Consider the following 21,011-nt stretch of genomic DNA (forward strand, 5'->3'; position numbering starts at 1 on the left):
GTTTCCGCTGTGTGACCGACGCTCCGACCTCACGTCCTCACCGAGCAGCAGCAGCAGCGAACCCTCCCGGCTCCAGCTCCCGTCCTCTGCGGGGATTCCACAGCAGCAATCATGGTGTTCGAGAGGAAGATGATCACGTACGACGACCCCGACGAAGAGGTAATGAAAACACCGCTTCATGTCCCTTAAATCACCATTTTACTCAGTGTATTAAGCCAAGTTACACAACCGCAGTAGCGTCAGCCCGACTCAGCGTCAGTTCTGTCAGTTCAGTGTCAGCTCTATGGAAGAAGCTCAGTTAAATGTGAAGAGTCACATGTTGACGATCGGGGGAAAAAAGTCAAATCAACTTCTACTAGTTTCAGTCACCAGATGTAGTGGGCTCGTTTTAATGATGACTGCTCTAGAGCGCCCCCCTCCGTTACATATATATCACGTCAGCGAATAGTTCCTGTTACTATGTTGGTTTTAAATATCTAGTCAACAACAACAGTTCAACACACGTGTTGTATTATGACTGCAATTTTAGCTGCATCATTGCATTTACATTTTCACATCAAACTAACGAGACATCTTTTTATCTGTTGCCACTGAACAGGAGGAAGATGCACCTGAAGAGGAAGAGGAGGAGGAGGAGGAAGAGGAAGACCTGGTGGTAAGTTTGTTTTCCGTGTATTTCATTAACCTTAGTTGGGTATGAAAATTAACTCGTCTATCATCATACACACAAAGCTCCCTAAGGAGAAACTATGAAAGTATGAACTTCAGTAGACACATACACAGATGTAAATTGTATTTTTAACACATTGCGGTTTGGCACTAGTTCACTCGAGTTATATTTATATCTGCATACTACCATGGGACTAAATAGAATTTGTACTTGGTCCAATATACTTGTTAGATTTCTGAATCACCTTCGCAATCAGCAGCTCAGACTAAGAGCTGTGTTGAAGTCGTGGCCTAATTTCCCCCGATATATAATATCCAGCACATTTCTCTCTTGTCCGTCTCAGGACCCTCTAGAAACGATACGAGCCAAGTGCGAGCAGACTGAACACTGTGTGCACCTCAAGGAGCGTTTGGAGGTCTGCGAAGCGCGGGTCGGCTCCAAGTCCAGCACAACGGAGGAATGCACAGAAGAGCTCTTTGACTTCCTGCATGCACGGGACCATTGTGTAAGTGAGGGTGGACACGAAGAGCCACTCTTTATTTAGATTATAAAAAGACCAGAGTACAGATAACTTGTTTTGTGAAGAGCTCAATCTGTGCCGCACTGATGTGAACTGTTCTGCTTTCTCACTACAGGTAGCACACAAGCTGTTCCACATTGTGAAATGACCGGCCTGCCCACTTCCAGAAACTATTTATGCGATCAAATTGTAAAATAATCCAGACAGCTCTGAAGACTATTGTTCTGTTTATTAATGTAAACGAGTTTTCTTGGGTCCCTGGAATAAACACATGTCACATTTTCTTTAGATCTTGCAGATTTCCAGACAGTGTCAGAAACTGTTACTAATTAATGAATCGCTGCTTGTATGGATGATGGACGCATACGTTTTAAATGGTGTTGAATCATCACCCATAATGTAGTAGCTTCATATGCAAAAGTAAATTTGCTGCTCCAGTAATGGAGTTTACCTCAGGTTTGGTCATAATTCATCATTCTGACTAGAAAATAAAAAGGTGTTTGTTGGTTTCCAGTTTGTCAGAGTTGCTCTTCATCATTTTCCACACACCTGTGGTGAAGAGGTGATTGACTGTAATTTCAGTTTACAGAGCTACTAAAGAAATTAAGGCTTCATTTTACAAAATCGCTAGGGTGATAAATACAATTATCAGAATAATCAGTGATACATGTTATGGTTTTAAAACAATACTCCAATCGCATGAATTTCCCTGTCATGAATTTACTGTCAGGTTTATTGAACAAATAAATAACTATAGTACTTTTAAATGAGAATTACCTTGAAATAATGTGAGGAGGGGAAAAACTATTCACATTTTTCCCCAACACTGTTAAGAGATCTGTATCAAATGTATGGCCCACTTCAGAGAAAGCCTTTCATTTGACCCATCTAACATCTACATGAGATATAAAGGCCACCAAACAGTGTATATGCATCGTAATCACATCAGGTGCGGCACCAAAAAGGCCCTCACACACTGATCGGATGTTCCCTTTACTTAATGACCATTTATGGAAGGAATACATTTTACTTTCCAACACCTGCAAAGCCAAGAATAATATTCATATTTTGTTCTTATCAAATATCTAAACCCAGAGGCAATGATACAAAAAAAAAAATACAGTTATGTTGATAACATTTTTATTCGTTTCCAAAAATCATATATTAAAAATCAAGGCATTATAAAAATAAGTTCTTTAAAAACAAAAGTGTCAGTACTGAACACATGGTGGCAGTGTGACTTCAAGTTAAAACAAACAGTGAGGTACATGATGAATGAAGGACCATGATATCATCAGAAGGACAAAGCTCATGCACACAGTGCACAATATTAGAGACGATGAGGAGTTCTCCTTTTCACCAAGAGTTTTCTTTGTTGTTGCCAACAAAATCATCCATGGAGGCCTGTAGACAGAGAAGACAGTCATTTTATAAGATATAGAACAATAAGTTATAGTCCTCCCATGTAATGTTCTGCTACAATTTCAAAATAAGGTTGTCCCAAATGCTTTGTTTTAAATTTGACACTTTAAAGTTATTGCCTTTTAAAAATATAAATCATCTATCCATGTAGAGTTTAGGTAGAAATTTGAGCAACTGTACCAACCTGCATGAGCAGCCTCTCCTTCCTCAGTTTCTTGTAGAAGACGAGAACATCTGGATCTGCACGCACCACACGGGGGTCAAAGTCCATGACCCTCAGGCCCTCCAGGCTCCGAGCGCGGGACAATGCCACGTACGCCTGGCCGCTCTCAAACACGCGTGCCAGAGAGATTTCCACACAGTCCAGTGTCATTCCCTGAAAAGACAGGAGACTTGTTCACAAACCAAAACAATAAACAAACACGGAAAATTATTTCAAAACAAAGAATTCATTGGCATTTTGTCGTCCATGTTGCAGCCTGGATGGATAATTCAGCGTTTAACCAGGAACCCCCGACTCCAGGATTTTTTCATATCTCAGTCGTATATATAAATACATAGCACATGTATGAGTTTTTTGTTAAAACCTCACCTTCATCTACAGCAACCAAAGACAGAGCTTTTTGCAGATCTATTTATTTTTACCAAGAGATAAGAAGCAAATCATTGCTCAGGGTCTGAGATTTGAAAAAATTTACCAACAGCCCAGTTTCAAGATTTTAAGCCACGTGGACAATATCTCTACCCCTGGTATTTTCCTGTATTCTTCATGTGCACTCATTTACTCTGAAAGGACACAAGTGGGGGATTTCTGTGTAGTGTCCCTGTGCATCGGCTCCTCTGCTGCAGATCAAACCCTTGAGACACATTGGCTGTGATCAATGAACTCAGGTACCCACAGGGCCCCCTATACTCTCCCCTATAACCAATTTCAGAGTGTGATGCCAGGATCTCGGAGTCTGCTGTGATATCAGAGTGGGAGTTACTGGTGTGACTGGTGATGACGCAGTTGCAGCTCAGGTAGGGGGGAACAGTAGTACTGGGTTAGTGATCAGGGCCTCTGTCCCTCAACACATAGCATTGTTACTCCTAAACTGCTTTCAGAAATGCACTGAAGTCAGGACATTTTCGGGAGGTGTTGTATGTGAGAACGAAAACGCCCAAGTCAGTTGCTTTGGACATCTTCCAGAGCTTTTCTTGCCAGCCCCTGGTGATATGTACACGATGGGTAAGACACAGACGGAGAAGTTGACTTAAAGACTGATTCAGAGCTTTCGGTGATTAAGGGCTCTTGATGTGCATGCTCTACCCAGACGGCACCGCGTGTCTGAATGTTTTGGACATTTTCCTGTTGTGAACACTTCGGACCCAGAGTTCATGTCCAAAAACAGCTCTAGACTCATCTTGCCGGAGTTTGTGTAATCATGTTACAGACTAATGAAAGATATTACAACTCACCTTGTGGGCAACATGAACGTCTGCTCCAAAGTGTCTAAAGACGCAGTGAGCTAATGCTTGTAGGTTTCCTGTTCCTAATACTGTGCTGCCATTAGAAATGAGTTATTGAAAACAGACTATAACAACATTTGTCAGGAGAAGATCCGATTATCTTTATCTGATCACAGTCTACATTTCTGACCTCTCATTTCCCCTTCACTGTTGATATCAACCCTGCACGACAATCAAAATCTGAACAAGACTGATCGTGCTCAGACACAGCAATCAAACCGTCTGCCATGTTTAGCTGCCTGGTCGTGATTACAAACACTGTACAAAAGAATCATAAATTTGTTTCAGGCCAATTCATTTAAAAAAGAAATGAATCAAGTGAGTCATTCTTTCAATAGAAAGACACCACACAACCCGGGTGCTCCACAGCAAGGTACTCCTCAAAAGCACAGTAAGGTCGTCATAGTGATGAGCAGTTTCTTCTCTGTATGACTGGTACTGAACCTGTACTCACCTGGCTCTTGTGGATGGAGATGGCCCAGGCCAGTTTGAGTGGCAGCTGCTGTCGACTCAAGTGGATCCCACCGCCGGACTTAAACACCCAGCGCTCTTGTTTAAGCACCTCTGTAACACCGCACAGGAAACGCACACGTGGGAGTCCTGGTAAAAAAAGGAGTGAGTCAGTCGACACTAACAGCAGTAAAAAAAATTTTTTCTATTCTGTTCATCCTGAACTGACAATCCACATAAAAGACATTGAACTATGACGCAATTAATAATCTTCCAGTGACGTTTTTCGTGTGAATGGAAGGAGACTGACGAGGCAGCTCTAAAATGTTGGTGTTAAAATTAGCATTAAGACAGATGGTTACATTTTCTGGTGGGGGCTTAGGCACGGCCGTGGAGTGGACACGATCATGAATAACAGATAAGACTGTTCACACAACAACTCTGGTGTGAGGGAAAAAAAATGGTGGCACAGAAAAACTAAAATCAGCAGAGACAAACAAACAATATGGAGCTGGCCTTGTGACACTGGTAGAAAAAGTATAATTGCATGGCCAACAGTTAATAATGTAACCATATATATATATATATATATATATATATATATATATATATATATAAAAAACTTGTGGCTAAGAGATATGCAATTATATTATTTCCACTAATGTCACCAGGCAGCTCCATGGTTTAGAAAAATACACTTTGACATTTTGGGGGAAATATTCTTGCAGAGGGTTCAGTTTGAGGACCGAGTCCACTCCTGTGTTTGTACATTACATATGAAGCTTGAGCCAGGAGACAGTTAGCTTAGCTTAGCATGAAGACTGAAAACACAGGGAAACAGCTAGCCTGGTCCTAGCACATGTTTTTCAACGCCAGTAACCCTGTCAGTATTATTTATTGTGATTGAGCATATGGATTAAACAAATGATATAATGTTTAAGTTCAGAATCTAGAAGGTACCAATATGAATATGAACCACAGAATGTCAAATCAATCCTATAAGTAATCCTCTTGCCAATCTAGACATGATTTCTCGCAGAGTTAAATACGTTTATCAGATAATTACTGACCATGTTTTCCGGACTCAAAAGCCACAACCACCCCTCTTGCTCCGTTCACCAGACCTCGAGTGACATCCAGGTTCTTTGCCAGCATGACCTAAAAAGCAAAACATTTTTAAAGCATCACATCACTCAAACAGAACAAAATGTTTGATACATCTAACAAGTGCAGTGTTGTATATGGCAACTAGTGGGTACAGAGATTATTTTATGGATTATGGTCAAACCTGAGCTCCCACTTTGAGTTGGATGAGTCTGTTGACTGGGCTGTGAACGTCTATAGTCTTCACCAGGCCTGGATCACTGTCGAGGGCCTCAAACACACGCACTGAACCTGAGGGATGGATAGAAATTCATTAAACCGGCGGGTGGTGACAATATAGTAAATGTAGACCGTTCTGCTTAATCTTTAAAACACACACAGAAAAAAAAACCTCCACTGCGGAGGTAACCAGAACAGGAAATAACTGGAGTCAGAAAATAAATAGCATTCAGCAGAGACTGAAGAACAGGAAACAGTTGCCACACATGGTTCAAACCCTGGATACAAGTTTATCCCATTTTCACCTGGTACCAAGCCACATGAAGTAACAGCAATTTCAAGATGAAATAAATAAATAAATAAATAAATATGATTGGATGGAACAATTCAGACCTGGAAGCTGCTGGAGTTTGTTCTCATTCGTGAGCTCCACGTCATCCTTGTGTGTGCACAGCCTGGTGGCTAGAATACCGTCCCTCTCGATGTTATGATAGGCGCTTTTTAACAGCTTTGCAGTGACTTCCTCCGTCACCCTGTATGGTGTTAGATTAAGACACAACACAAAAGTGTCGGGATAACAGCTCTAAATGCATCGACCATTTCTATATAAAATGTACAACACATCATTCTGCACATTTGTCATTAATCTATTAAAAATAATTGGTGCCTGGTGGTCACATTAGCTGGGAAATGGACAGTGATTATTGTATTATTATTATTATTATTATTATTATTATGTTACCTGCCCACTCTCACTGCCTGCAGCAGGGAGATGAAGGTCTGGTCCGTTTGCCTCCGCACTTCCGTTAGCTCCATGTTGACCTGGATGACCTTACGCCAGCTCCTGGCCTGAGGGTTCACAGGTGAGACTTTCACTCACTTTCACTACTGTGTTTCTTCTAAATTGTAGGTTTCTTTACCCTAGAACGGACCAGTTACATTTAAATACCTTATATGTACATCTGGGGCGAGTCCTTTTACGTTTCTATGACAACCCAAGGCTACCAAAAGTTATCTTTCATGTGAGGTGAGAGGCATTCAGCCGCAATATGCAACTTCATCACTAGATTTCACTAAACTCTACTCACAACCTTTAAGAAAAAAAAACTAGATCATTTCAGGGCACTCGTACAAATAGAGTAGTTATAATTTTCTAATATTTGACTGCAAATGGCTGAATCGCCTTCATCACCGTATATTTATTCGTTATGCAGCATGTTCGTAACAATATGACAAAAACATAGAAAGCGTCAAGTTCCATGACGATCTGACCTGGAAGCAGAAGGTGGCGTTCTCCTTTCCTTTAGATACAGGAGGAAGCTGAAGGAAGTCACCACATATGATCAGCTGGATTCCTCCGAACGGCTCAGTCGACCTCTTCACTGACCTAAAGGAGAACAGTGAAAAGTTGTAAATCACGAAAGATGAATATAAGGATTTATATCCCGAAAGTGTTAAATGTACTATCACACAAGACAGAAACGTTGAGTATCGTGTCAAGAGTTATTAGTTATCAAGTTCTGTGGCGAGGGTCAATTGAGAGCATTGACACAGTTTCCTGTACATGATGAAATAATCTCAGGAAAGCTTTACATAAAAAAATGGAATTTTATCGTCATTATGAATTGATCAAGATCTTTTTTGATTTTGTAAGACTTAGGGCTATTAGTTCTCTTCTTGTGCAAGTATCATAATTTAATTAAACAGCTGCAGCCACTTCAGTAACAAAAATCTTCCGGCCTGTAGCCACAATACAAGAAAAGACACAGAGGAAAAGCTCAAACACACAAGCAGGAGTTATATTGTATTAAAGTTTATGCAAGCGTATAATATAGTAACATTGACACGTGTTCATTTACACTGCAGCCAGATGTAGTATCAACGTTCAGCTTTGAATCTCCTCTCACCTGGCGACTGACTCGAGCTTGTCAAAGAACTGAGCCTCCACCATGGAGACCTCGTCGATGATGAGGTGTCGACAGGTGGTCCAGTGCTGCAGCACCCCGGGCCGCTGGGCCAGCTCGATACACTGCTCCAGAGGGGCCGAGCCCGAGCCCATACCTGGACAGATGGTCAGAGTGGGTTAGTAACCCCTAACCCTTCAAATACATAATTCAGACCCTCTACTGTATATTCAGATTTAATCCAAAACATCTGTTAACGTGGAGAGACAGTCAACAGCACCCCACCAATAATATTAAAGATTCTTAATCTAAAATACACCAACACACATTGTTACATGAGGCTCATGAGTCAAATACAAGAAATGAAAAAAAGACTTTAAAAAACAAATATTGAATGGGTGTGGGATGGATTAGTTAAACGTAGGTATATATTTATTCTGATTGGATCAACGTGTGATTCTTGTATGATGCGACAGAGGTAGGTCTCTCACATTAACCACAAAGCTTATTGTTTAAGGGAAGTATGGATTTCCTTATTAGAATTTCTTTCACTGGGATTTGATATGATCTGTTTGGAGTTTTGTTTTCTTTATTTTGTTTTAACACGGAAATCGAAATAAAAAACTATGACAATGAAAAACAGTCTGTCGATCGGCCTAAATGAAAGAACAAAAGAAGAAATGGCTTATATTGAAGGTAAATATGTGTGAAGGTCTTAGCTCATCAACATAAAGTTACTTACTGTTTTCTCTGTTTTGTATCATTGAAAAGTAAATGTATTTGGGTTTTGGACAAATAAAACAAAACAAAAGCCGAAGGTTAAAAGATTGACTCTGAAAATAAGATTGAATTATAAGTAAAGGAATCGTAAGCTGCAGCTCTATTGATGAAGATGCTGACTCATACTTTTCTTTTTTAGGACAGCAAAAAAAAAAATGAAAACAGATGATTGCTCATCCTAATTGAGTTTTTGTGACATGCCCTTGTGGAAACCAGCTAATTGAACAATCATGACGACAAGCGTTATTACATCTGGGGGGCAAAAATAAATTCTCTACACAAATAAAAATAAAAAACATAAGCAGACACACTTGTATTTAATTTCTATTTAGTCTACAATAACAGACCTGCAAAGCTGTGCAGCGTTGTTCCTCCAATGTGACATGCAGCCACTCCTGTACTGGCTGTGGCGAAGGTGCTCTTTGGAGGAAGAGATCCCATGATCCTCTTTAACAAGAACGACTTTCCTGTGCCTGAAAAACACAAAAAGTCAAACTAGCTCAGAACTGACAATTACTCAAAAGGACATATGCACTTTCTCCTGGTGGTAAAACACCATAAATGTGCCATGGAAGCAGATTTACACCAGGTTTGCTCACAGAGATGTTAACATGAATGAAAGAAAACATTGTTACCACATGACACCAGGGAACGATTTGGTTGACGTACAGTTCATGCGATGAAAATGTCACATTACCAGCACTTCCAGTAAAGAAGACGTTCTTTCCGCTCAGCACTGCACTGAGAACAGCTGCCTGCTCTTTATTCAGCTTACGTGAGGGCAGAGACAGGATGGGCTTCTTACTCGGATTTGTCTTCGACTGAAAGAGTCAACTTTAAGTTAGTGGCGCATCATCTTCAAGGACAAGTCATGAAAAGTGCTGCATTAAAAGTTGACATTCAAGGCTTGTGCATAAAAAAACAACATTGAATTCACTTAAAATGTTTATGTCAAGCACTTGCACAAAAAAAATGTAATTCAAAACATCAGAAACCTCAGAGAGAGCCTGATGTGAAGGATTGCTCTGCCAATATGTTGCATGTAACAGATCATGTCAACAAAATAAAAGCATTTACAACACTGATGAGTGTCTAACATAAATGGAGAGGTGTATTAATAAAAAAAGAGTCAGACAGAATTGAAGGAAGCAGTGTTATTGCTAATAATGACAGTTATTGCCAAACATATTAAAGCTATATGTATAGGGTTCAATAACACATCAAAACCAGTTAAATTATCCAGATTTGAAAGGGATCAGATTCAGTGAGCGTGTGCAGAACTCACAGGACTGAAGTTGCTGTCAGCCCTCGACCTCTTGACCTGGCGTCCAGCTGCAGGCCCCTTGTTGGTGCGCTCGGTGAGGCCTGTGGGCGCCTCTTTGCTCCTCAGCTCATTGACCTTCTGGATGTCTTTCTGCTGCAGGGGGCTGATGGCCTCGAAGCTGCGGGGCCGAGCCGCCTGCAGCTTCTCCCTGTGGCTCAGGGGCCTGCTGCTCTGCCAGGCCTGGTGCTTGATGCTCAGGGTCTTGAGGAAGAGGCAGAGCCGGTCGGGGGGGCAGTTGGAGATGAGCAGCTGGATGTTCTCCTGCAGCAGCTTCACGGTGCACTTGCCCTCTCTGGCGAACTTGGTGAAGAGCCTGAAGTCCTTCAGGTGGAAGCTCTGTGGGACTTTGCCGTCGTGCAGCCGCAGGATGATCTCCTGGAACTCGTTGCGGCCCAGGGTGACGGAGGCTCTGCGGAGGAGCTGCCTGCGGGAGGCCTGCCCGGAGGAGTTGAGCTGCTCCACGGTCACACAGCACTGCAGCTGGGCTCCGTCCTCTCCGGCCAACATGGCTGCGGCTCTCTGACGATCCGACAGGGAATAATCACAAACGCACGTTATTCTGATGGTGTGGTCTACATGTTTGTCCGAAACAAGAATCGGTGTTTTGTTTCCTCAGACTGAACTGAATCCATGTAACGCTACAACAGCTGCGCCCCGTTACAACAACACAAACATCACACATGTAGTCAGAAACAACATTTTAACTTTACTCCGGGTTCTGAACCCTTCTCCAGATCAACTCCCACCTCTTACCTTTGTGTTTTGTTTGTGTAAACTCAGCCCGGACCTCCGTCTCGCTCCTTCCTCTTGTCTCCGTGCAGCTGCTCTGCAGGAGCAGCCACCGATTTTCAAATTGTCGGTGCGTGAGATCAGCCAATGGCAGCGCGACGCTCCCGGCCAATCAGAGGGAGGAGATTTAACAAAGCGCCCAATGAGCGATAAGTAGGGACGCCCCCTCATCCTCCTGACCAATAGAATAGGTTTTGACTGATGACATATCTGGGAGGGGAAACACATGGCTATCCGGAAATGGAAACGGCAACAGTGCTACTCCAACCTTAGATAGAGGCTGAATTTATTATAATGTGAATTATCATTATTTATTTATGAATGTATATAACTTAAATTTTGCAGATGCCAATGGTGGAGATTATTTCATGATTATATTTTGCGTCATTTATCTGAATCTGTAGAGTCACTTGTGACTAGAGATGTAATACTACTACTATATGGAAAGCTATTATTATATATTTATTCATAGAGCACTTTTCAACTCAAAGTACAAAGTGTTACACAAAGGAAACAAGAAGAAGGACGTGCATATTTAATAATGATAATAATTGCAATAATTATAGAGATAAAAGACCATTAATAGCCTGGCACCCCTAGTTAATCCAGGGATATGCTTTGGCAAGGCAATTAATTCCAGTGCTTAGGTCCCTGATGGCAAATGTTCTGTAGCCCCTTGTTTTCAGCCCATATTCAGAAATAGACAGCAGAACCTTGCCTGAAGATCGCAAGCTGCACAGAGGTCAACAGGGAATCAAAAGATCAGAGATATAGCCTGGTGCCAGGCCATGAAGAGCCTTACAAGTAATCAACAGCATTTTAAAATCAGTCCTAAACCAGACTGGGAGCCAATGGTAAAACATGAGAAGAGGTGTGATGTGATCAAATCCCTTAGTTCTAGTTAATAACCTTGCAAATAGATGTGATTGATTAAAAAGTACAATATGTGACAGGCAGGGTGAGGGTTTTTGATCAGTGTCTGTAGAAATCAGTCTCACTTACACTTTGATCATCAGCCTGGATCGAGTAAAAGTCTCAAGTAAAATGTCAGTGAGAAGAAAATAAGAAAATAAAGCAAATATCATGATCAACCCCAAATATTTAAAATATTATCATTACCTTATTATTCTTGAGTTTAAGTGGAACATCTTGTAAAGAAAATTGTGTCTTATACTGTAGTACTAATCACAAGTCAAGATGCCCTTAACAGTTTGGGTCTTGTAGAGTAATTTCCTCATTAGTCTCCACATCCTGGGTCTGTCACACGGGTTGACTAGTTGAAAAATGTTTTCATCTTTACTGCTGCTCTTTCTGAAATATCATTCCCACCTTCACACGTTTTACTACTTTGCCCTATAAAAAATCAAGTGCAAAATAGAAATAGGATCCACATTTAAATAAAGCAATACTTTATATTTCAAATAGTAAATTTGAAATAAATTTTTATATGAAACATATGTATTGTGAATGTAACCACACACACACACACACACACACACACACACACACACACACACACACACACACACACACACACACACACACACACACTGTATGTATATATGTATTTATATATTTATTTCCGAAGGTCTTTAATTATAAAGATTCTTAAACAGTAAATGGTCCTTTCAATCTTTGCATGACACACTTGTATAAGCGCCAGCACTTCACTGCTCGTCCAAAAACAGGACAAGATGGTGACCTGCAGTGCTCGCCATCACCATGATACTGTTAAATCACAATGTGACCCCTGATCAAGACCCCTGATGACCCCAGGACAATGGGGATGACGCACCCCAGTGCATCCTATAGAGGCCCAGGTTCTGCTGGTCTGTTTGGATGCTGCAGTCAGGTCCTCCAACCAGCCGCCGCATCCAGCTTCACCTCAGAGACAGCAGCCGACAATTAGGACAAGGACCATCACAATGGGATACTCAATATTCTATAGCTTCTGTTCTTTTGCCTATGTTTCTTTATAGAATAATAATGAATAGCATTGGCCGAGCCTTCTTATCAGATACGTGTAGAGTCTGAGTACTTCCATTTTCACATAAAAATGTAAAATAATCGTCCCTAACTTTAATACGTTTTTATGAGTTTGAATACTGGGGATAGTCCGGAGAGGGGATAGATAATTTCCATTGAAATGACCTCACTGCAGGCAAAACGTTAATCAGTGCTCTTTGAAGGCCGACCTTCAACCTCCATAATAAAAATTCCAGTGGATTAAAATGCGTCCAGCAGAATGAGGGGACATTTTTTTTTAAACACAAAAAAGTTTTCCATTTTGGGGATTAATCATGAGGAATGAATCGTTCCTGTTATGAAAAACAACAGTCTCTGCGTCAGGTGGATTCAGTCGGTTGGTTACCGTAACAGTGGCTTGTTGTGGATTCAAGCCTGCAGGGTTTAAGGTGACTGTGCTCGTATGAGCTGCAGCCGTGGTACATTTATAGTAAACACTGGCCTCTGATGTGACTGCACATATTCCGGCCCTTGCGTTATAAGGATGAGCACAGCAACATCACTCTGCCCAAACCAGTCCAAACCACAACAACTTTTAATTCGCTGTGTTCCAGCTAAACAGAAGAGCAACAGTGATTTCCCGACATTATGTGAAAATGGAAAGATACATCTAATGGGGAAATATTTAAAAGCCTTAAGTAATGTGTGCACAGCATTCTTTTAGAGGCATTTTGAGCACACAGAGCAAATTATCATCAGCAGTAAGATGCATTAGAGCACATTTTCATTAGCATGTGATGGCTCTTATCTTATAGCCTATATTGAAATGGCAGAGAAGGACGCTCTTTGCAACTTACAGACGGACCACAGTCTCATCACTAAATAGACAAATGGTGAATACTGGAGCCTCTCAACTCCCACAGTCCTCCAGTGACATTATGGGACATTATCAAATTATAAAGGGGATAACTTAATAAATGTGAGTTTTTCTTACACTGCGGCAGTAAAAGAGCTGGTTCTGTCATTGTGCTGGTCCATCTGTAATAAGCTAATTAAGGTCTGGACACAATAACACAGAGCAAAGGTGCTGGTTTGTTTTTATTTGAGGTTTCGGGGTTAGGCAATTATCCCTAAATATCCTTGGGGATATTTGCATAATGTCGTTCTCGGTTTTCTCTGCTCTGCTCCCAGCCTTTACCATGATGTCTGTCTGTACAGTAACAGATCTGCAGACGGAGGCAGATACCTCATTGTATCCTGCCAAAGTAAAGTGCACATCCATTACCATCCCCATATCCATCCACACATACACACACACACACACACACACACGTCTGCTAACTAATATTGTTACTCCAGAGCAACATGAAGGTGCAGATCCTCTTGCCAGCTCAACAGCCAATTATGTTTAGCTTTTGAATATGAAGTCAAAGGTGGTAAAGAGCAGCTACAGCTTTGCACGGCTTCTATTTTCACACCTTTGCCTTATGTAGTTTGCATGTGGTTGATTCCTTCAAACCCTTCATGCTGTAATAGGGGTTTAAGAGAAGAAGGGATTTGTTGAGTAAACTGAACCTCACAAAACTTATATTTGATGGGAAATATCTTATGAATAGGTAACCCTAACCCTATTTCACCAGGGATTGTATGATTTTATTTTATTTTTTATTTTTTGCTTTGCTCTGTTTTGTGTGCGCAAGGAAAGGAAGGAAAGAATAATACAAATATTTAAATATAAAGACATCCTTTATGAAATAGTTAGCTTTACACATCATAACATTTACCTTTTAATCTCCTAGTAATGATTTCAATAAATTATGAATACTTTCACTTCTGTAATAGGTGACATTATGGAATAACTTGACATATTTTGATAGTAATAGTTTTTCACAGGAGTACTTTTACATGTTGGTATATTTACTTAAACTTAAGTTTCCATTAATGGATTTCCACCTGAACTTGAGCCATGAACTATACCTGAGCATGATATGTATCCACAAGATATTTGTGTTATGGAAGTGGAGGTTTAGTGAGAAAACTAAGTTCCTTGTACAAAAGTAAAATCAAATAATACATGTGTTTTTCATCTTGACTTTGCAGGTCAATGTTGTGATTAAAACGTAAACCCCACAGGTTTATAATTTGCATTGCACTATACAAACAGACAAACATACAAACTGTGCTACATAAACCTAGCATGTGTGAAATGGACTAGAAGTGAGTGCATTTGCATTTTTAAATTAGCAGACAAAGTGATCCAAACCAAACTGAAAATCTGAATCAGGTTTCACACATTAAATATACCTCGCCCTGAATGTCCGCATTGCATTTGCGTGTAAGATGTTGATATTTCTACACATAGAGCAGAATCTTTTTCTGCACCCGTTCAAATCCGGCCCGCTGCTTCGAGACAAGTAGCACCCTAAAGACTCATTATTTCTGGAGTGGAGTAATATGGCCTATGACTCAACCTGGTGTTTCTAAGAACGCAAACGTAGTCTGTGACAGTGAGTCCAGTACAGCAATAATCCAATCCTTTACTAAGATATCGGGCTGGCTCTGGAAATTGGTCCCTTTGATGAAAAGGAAAATGCCTTGAAAGAGACGGAGGACATACAATAGGATGCATGAGAGGATCCTTCATCATTAAGTACAAAAAATACAGGACGAGCAGCAGACTCCAAGTGAGATATATTTATCTGACATTTGCTACATCAACCAAAATGCAGTCCAAACCAGACTGAAACCAACATCAAGCAAGTGAGTTTGTAATAAAGAGAAAATTTCTTCTTTATGTTTTTATTTTTCGATCGTAACGTTTCATCAACCCATTTTTTCTTTTGAAGAAAAAGCTGTAATGGTGATTAAATTCAAGCTTATCTGAACATGTAGAGACTCTCATCACAGACAACACATATGAAGATGTGATCAATAAGATTAAATACATTAAAATGCACAGCGTTAAAGACATACAATACGTATACATTGGAATTCAATCCCTTTTGAAAGAGACTGTGACTGTGGTAAGTATCAGAATAGATAAAAGTGACTCAGTAGAAAATAGTAATAATTATCAGTGAAGAATTTAATTTTGAATATATATTCCTTTATGGTTTATTAAAATTCATTGACCCCTGATTTCATCAAGATTGTGTTTGACTCTTCTGTTTTCTTCATTTAATTGCAACCTTGTGTAATCCTATACAATTATCAAGATGTTCTGTTTCTCAAAACCGATTTCGAGCAAGCCATGGTGCCATCGCCATGGAAACACATCCAGGGCGATAATAGCTTCCTCCTTTCATTTGGCATTTGTAGAGCTTAAAAAAATCTGCAGTGACATAAGATAATATATACATATACAATATAATAGTGCTGGTGACTGACTAAAATGTAAATGAGTTCATTATAATCTGCTTATTAAACTATGGCTCAAGCAGATCATTAAAGCCTGTGAACTGATCATTTTGAAACCGTGTCTTTATCACATCAGTTTATCTAATATATTATTTCCTTTCCTCCTCATGCCGTCCTGATGACAGGTGAGGCAGTGACTTCTCATGTTCAGCAGACAGTAATAAGTCAGAGGTGCTGGCAAAGAACTGTCACTCTGTCTACAGTAATGAGGCTGCTGAGTTGTCTCGTTTGTGCAGGCAGAAAGCGGCTGGAGAACAACTGTGACACCTTTAAAACAATTATAGGCAAAATGGCCCCCTGCAGATGGCAGAACTCCGCCAAGGCCCAACAGAGCCCTTAGGTTCAGCATCAAAGTCAGCATGTTTGTTTGATATAGTCCTGAAACTACAATTGTTTTAGAATCTAGGACAAGATGTTGAATGTCCCATGTATGTTTGAAGGACTTCTGCACAATTAACCAACTACCAGTAGATGTTAGCAGGTGTTAGCGGCCACCAGCAGATGTTAGGGACATAACCTCAGTTGTGAGCCTTAGCGCCATTGTGTAGCGCCACAAGTGTTTTGGCCTTGTAATCATGGATACAGGCTGAACGTGAGGGTACTCTGAGGCTAAAGCTAAATCTGATTGGCTACTGGCATGTATGGCAGTTCTATGAAAGCCATGTGGCCCCACTCAGTAGATCAGACATCCACTGACTAATATTGTTGGTTGATCAGACCTGGGTGTATGTCCCTAGCCTCTTGGAGCCCAGTTGGGATCTTAACTCCATTTGCTGCAGCGTTCTGCAGTGTGATATGTTTCTTTAATGGTCTGGTGCAAGGCTTGTCCGTGGATCCACAGATCTTTGATCAACTTGATGGTGGATGTTGCAATGAAACCCCTGCAGCCATGCACCACAGGGTAAACTGTTGCTTTCCAGCCACGTCGCCTTAAATGCCATGTCTGAATACTCTCATTTTCCTCTCATTCGCTTTGTCAAAAGCATCCTGGGTAATGTCAATTCTACATTAAAATTGTTTTCCATTCTAAGTAGACGACATGCAGGGTGCTGGACCAGAGTACCAGGTCTTAGGCTGGTAGTGACTATATGTGATGGGACTGCAAGCCGCTGGCCCACGTCCACCAACATCTCCCAGTCTTGAGCTTGCTCCATCTGACCCCTCCTGGTCAGTGGAGGAGGCCCTCTCTGTCCCTGTTCCCTCTTGCGGACAAATGTTTAAATGAAACATACATATAAACTGTTGATTGCCTGAGGTTATGTTTTGTTTGTCGTATTGTATTTGAATGCAGCTTGATTGACTGTAATGGGGCTGTTTGGCCTTGGTGGAGGTGGTGCTCTACTGAGTGATATCCTATTTCCCTATATCAACAGTAACTCAGCTATATGTTACCGTACAGCACCTGAAATGACTCTACCTCCACATGAAACCAGCTTTTAATCCATTGGATGTAGTTTTGTATTTGGATCTGCACCAAACTGCACACACTCATTAATAGCATTCCCCTGAATGTGCCTGGTTGTTTTTCATCAAGTTCCATAAATGATTCCCTCAGGAAATCTGTGAAAAAAATCTGCCCTATCTCACAATGTCAAAGGGGGAAAAAAAATCCTGGATCTGCCCATTAGTCCGGATCCACCCCCAAGTTTAACGGGTTCTTTATTGGCACATGTCAAAATGGAAATCCGTTTTGTAGTTTTCGTGTAATCCTGTTAAAAATCCATCCAATTAACAAACAGACCAACAAACCGATCGACAGAGTTCAAAATATAACTTCCGTGGAGGTAATTAATATTCTGTTTGAGGAAAACAAACAGTAAACACCCTCCCATAGAAGAGAGAAGACACCTTCAGCGTCACCTCTCAGTGGTTTGTGTCTCGGATGTCAACGTGTTTCATTTAGTTGAGGTTAGTGGCTCCTCTGGTGGCAGAGATGATGACAACTGATAAATGACTCATTTTCCTATCAATTAATTACTTTGCCTGTGACTCCATGCTCTGTTTAACAGATGTATCAAACTGCTTTTAAATGCCCGTGAAAATGATTTGCCTCATATTCATTCTTTTTAATTAGGTAGTCCATTTATTACCTTTGCAATGTGCATGCTGTTTTTTTGGTGCAGGAAGGAGACGAGTCCTCCTTTGATCTTTTCAGCAGAGGTATAGATATTGTAGTTTGGCCAAATATGTCGGTCTCTAAATGTTGTCTTCTGTTTTTTCGGTGTAAAAGATGTTTAGAGAGGATGCAAACATCACAATAAAAAATAATAAAATATAGAAGACAGGAAATGATGGGAGACGGGTAAAGCAAATATAGTTAACAGATGTTGAGGTGGAGGCTGTTCAGATAAAGAAATGTGTTGTTAAACGACCCGTTTTAAGACCAAAAATCACAGACTCGCGAGCTGAAACAGTTTAATAAATTATTTATTGACAGTGTCCTTTGGTTTGAGGGATGGATTCATTTCACCAGTGTGTTGTCGAAGCATTGTGGAGAGTCAGAGGAGGCAGTGAGGTGACGGCTGAGCAAGTGCAGGTGATGAGACGAGGAAGAGAAAATCCAAACAGGAAACGCATATGGAGATAGATGTGACAGAATACAGAGGAAAACTGGCCTGGACACCTGAAACTCAGGGTTAGGAATACACTAAATGACTGAAGGAATTACAGATTAGAGTTTGGCTGTGACTCGACCAATATGAACAATCTGGTGGAGTCTGGAGAGATTTCTCTCTCTCTGTCTCACAAACACACACACACGATCCTTAGCCAGCCAATCATTTCATTCAGTCCGAATGAATAACTGAGTGCCACAGACACCAGCTTTTTTTCTTTCTTTTTCAATGACTTAGTTCAATGAGATTAGTATTGAGCTTTGGTCCCCATGAGGTCTACTGACAAGGTCAGTGTTTATACTGGAAAAGGTCACACACACACACAAACACACACACACACACACACACACACACACACACACACACACACACACACACACACACACACACACACACACACACACACACACACACACATTTTGGCTGGTCTGTACTTTCTGACTATTTCGCTTAAGGGTAACAGTTGTGGTTAGTTATTTAGTTATGATGGTTAGGAGACAAATTATGTCAGTGAGAGTAAAAGAGAAAACGTGTAAATTTCATTGTTTCATTGTAGTGATAATACAAAAAACATATTATTGTTTTCATTTCACACAATGAAAGACGATGATAAATTTGCTTTATTACAGAGATATGAAACCTGACACCCATCCGTCTTGGGGCAGGCTTCATTAAGCCTCCTGGTTTCTCTGCACTCTCTAGAAATTCTGTGGATAATGTGATTTCATCCTCTCACGGTCTCTTCTTCAGTATTCAGACATGTGGGATTGTGTGAAACGGATACTCAAGGGTGCTGTGATGGGATTAACATCTAGTGTCTCGTCACTGGAGATTATACTGTGGAGGTAGTGTTTGGAGGAGAGATGAGGGGAGAAGACTGCTAATAACACAAGTGACTGTCACATTAATAATAGAAGAGTGGGCAGTGGGTGGTCTGCATTGTGTGTGGAGGTGATGCTACAGGTACGAGCCCATTAATACACTGACACCACTGTCAGATTTTAAAGCTTTTAATTGCATATTCTCAGACATGTATTGTCAGGCTTTTTTTCAAGGTAAAACTAAAAACCTGAAAAATTATAAAAAAGTAGAATAGTTCATGCCAGATGTGCAAAACATTTTAATAGATCAGTTATAAATAAATGTATTGTCTTTGAAATGACATACACTCATGGGAATATAAACAGCTATTTCGTTGCCTGAATATTGTCACATCATTTTCACGATCACAGTCCAGCTCAGGTCCTGCCCCTTTGTTGATTCCTCCTGAGACTAAGTCATGTTTGCTTTGGTTTGTGTTGTGAGAACAGTTCAGACAGACAGGGTGAGCAACCTGATATAGTTCATGGGTAAATCTCTTATCCACAACACAAAAATCTTTTAAAAAATGCGTTTCATCTTTTCATCTTTTCAGCGTGAGTCAGGAGTCGTGCAAACGCTGCAGCTGATGACCTCACTCCCTTCTCTGTGATACCAGGTATCTGTAAGTCAGGTGCCTGCAGGTCTTTGTCTGAAATGAAAACTTACAACCCACCACTGATACACATGATTACTCATCCTTGTTAGAGAGGCATGAATCAGTCAAAATGTCTTTACATTAATACACAAAGTGAAATAGATTCCAAACGTTACAGAGACGTGGGGATTGTTAAACACCGATTTGCACTTTTTCTCTCCACACACATGCACATTCAATTTTGTTACATTCCCAAACCAGAAATTAAAGCTCTAATTAGAGTAATTAGTATGCACCATCATATTGAACATTGCATCTGTTTTTCAGAAAGTTGGTACAGATCTGTGTGTGTGTGTGTTTGTGTGTGTGTGTGTGTGTGTGTGTGTGTGTGTGTGTGTGTGTGTGTGTGTGTGTGTGAGTGTGTGTGTGTGTGTGTGTGTGTGTGTGTGTGTGTGTGTGTGTGTGTGTGTGTGTGTGTGTGTGTGTGTGTGTAGTATTAGTAGTAGCTCATGATGAAAATGTTCAATATCCTAGAGCCATCTGACCCATGAAGTGAAAGCCCAGTATGGAGGACCATTAGCACTGATGGCGGCTCTCTGGCTGAGCATGGTGAGCCAGTTATCATCTCCATTCATTCATTTTATTATGAATGAATGAGAGATACTGTCTAACTGTGACCACAGCATCTATTAACACATCTGTGAAGATCACCAAAGCTTTAACAGTGAGTTCAACTGACCAGGTCAAATTGTCTATTAATACCCCTATATCCTCCAAGGAATGTTTACCTTGTGACCCTGAGGTTTACCTGTATGATTGTTTACTCCCTCAACCGGAGGCTTGGTCCATCATATCTTATGACCTTGG

The 21,011-nt window shown here is 40.7% G+C and overlaps 2 protein-coding genes across 2 annotated transcripts; one reads left to right on the forward strand and one right to left on the reverse strand.

Moving 5' to 3' along the window:
- On the forward strand, window positions 1-1,699 carry LOC118118286 (cytochrome b-c1 complex subunit 6, mitochondrial). Its single transcript, XM_035171340.2, has 4 exons — window positions 1-159; window positions 599-655; window positions 1,014-1,175; window positions 1,306-1,699. Exons 1-4 carry the CDS (start codon window positions 112-114, stop codon window positions 1,336-1,338), a joined length of 300 nt encoding a protein of 99 aa, XP_035027231.1. The 5' UTR covers window positions 1-111; the 3' UTR covers window positions 1,339-1,699.
- Window positions 1,700-2,313: 614 nt separating this feature from the next.
- Window positions 2,314-10,732, reverse strand: pif1 (PIF1 5'-to-3' DNA helicase homolog (S. cerevisiae)). The gene is made up of 13 exons (XM_035171339.2): window positions 10,656-10,732; window positions 9,864-10,421; window positions 9,276-9,399; window positions 8,926-9,051; window positions 7,802-7,955; window positions 7,167-7,281; window positions 6,637-6,743; window positions 6,288-6,427; window positions 5,860-5,966; window positions 5,642-5,729; window positions 4,576-4,721; window positions 2,797-2,988; window positions 2,314-2,594 (listed from the first exon to the last, which is right to left on the reverse strand). Exons 2-13 carry the CDS (start codon window positions 10,407-10,409, stop codon window positions 2,547-2,549), a joined length of 1,893 nt encoding a protein of 630 aa, XP_035027230.2. The 5' UTR covers window positions 10,410-10,421; window positions 10,656-10,732; the 3' UTR covers window positions 2,314-2,546.
- Between the last annotated feature and the right edge of the window lie 10,279 nt (window positions 10,733-21,011).

This window comes from Hippoglossus stenolepis, chromosome 11, assembly GCF_022539355.2.
Source record: "Hippoglossus stenolepis isolate QCI-W04-F060 chromosome 11, HSTE1.2, whole genome shotgun sequence".
NCBI lineage: Eukaryota > Metazoa > Chordata > Actinopteri > Pleuronectiformes > Pleuronectidae > Hippoglossus > Hippoglossus stenolepis.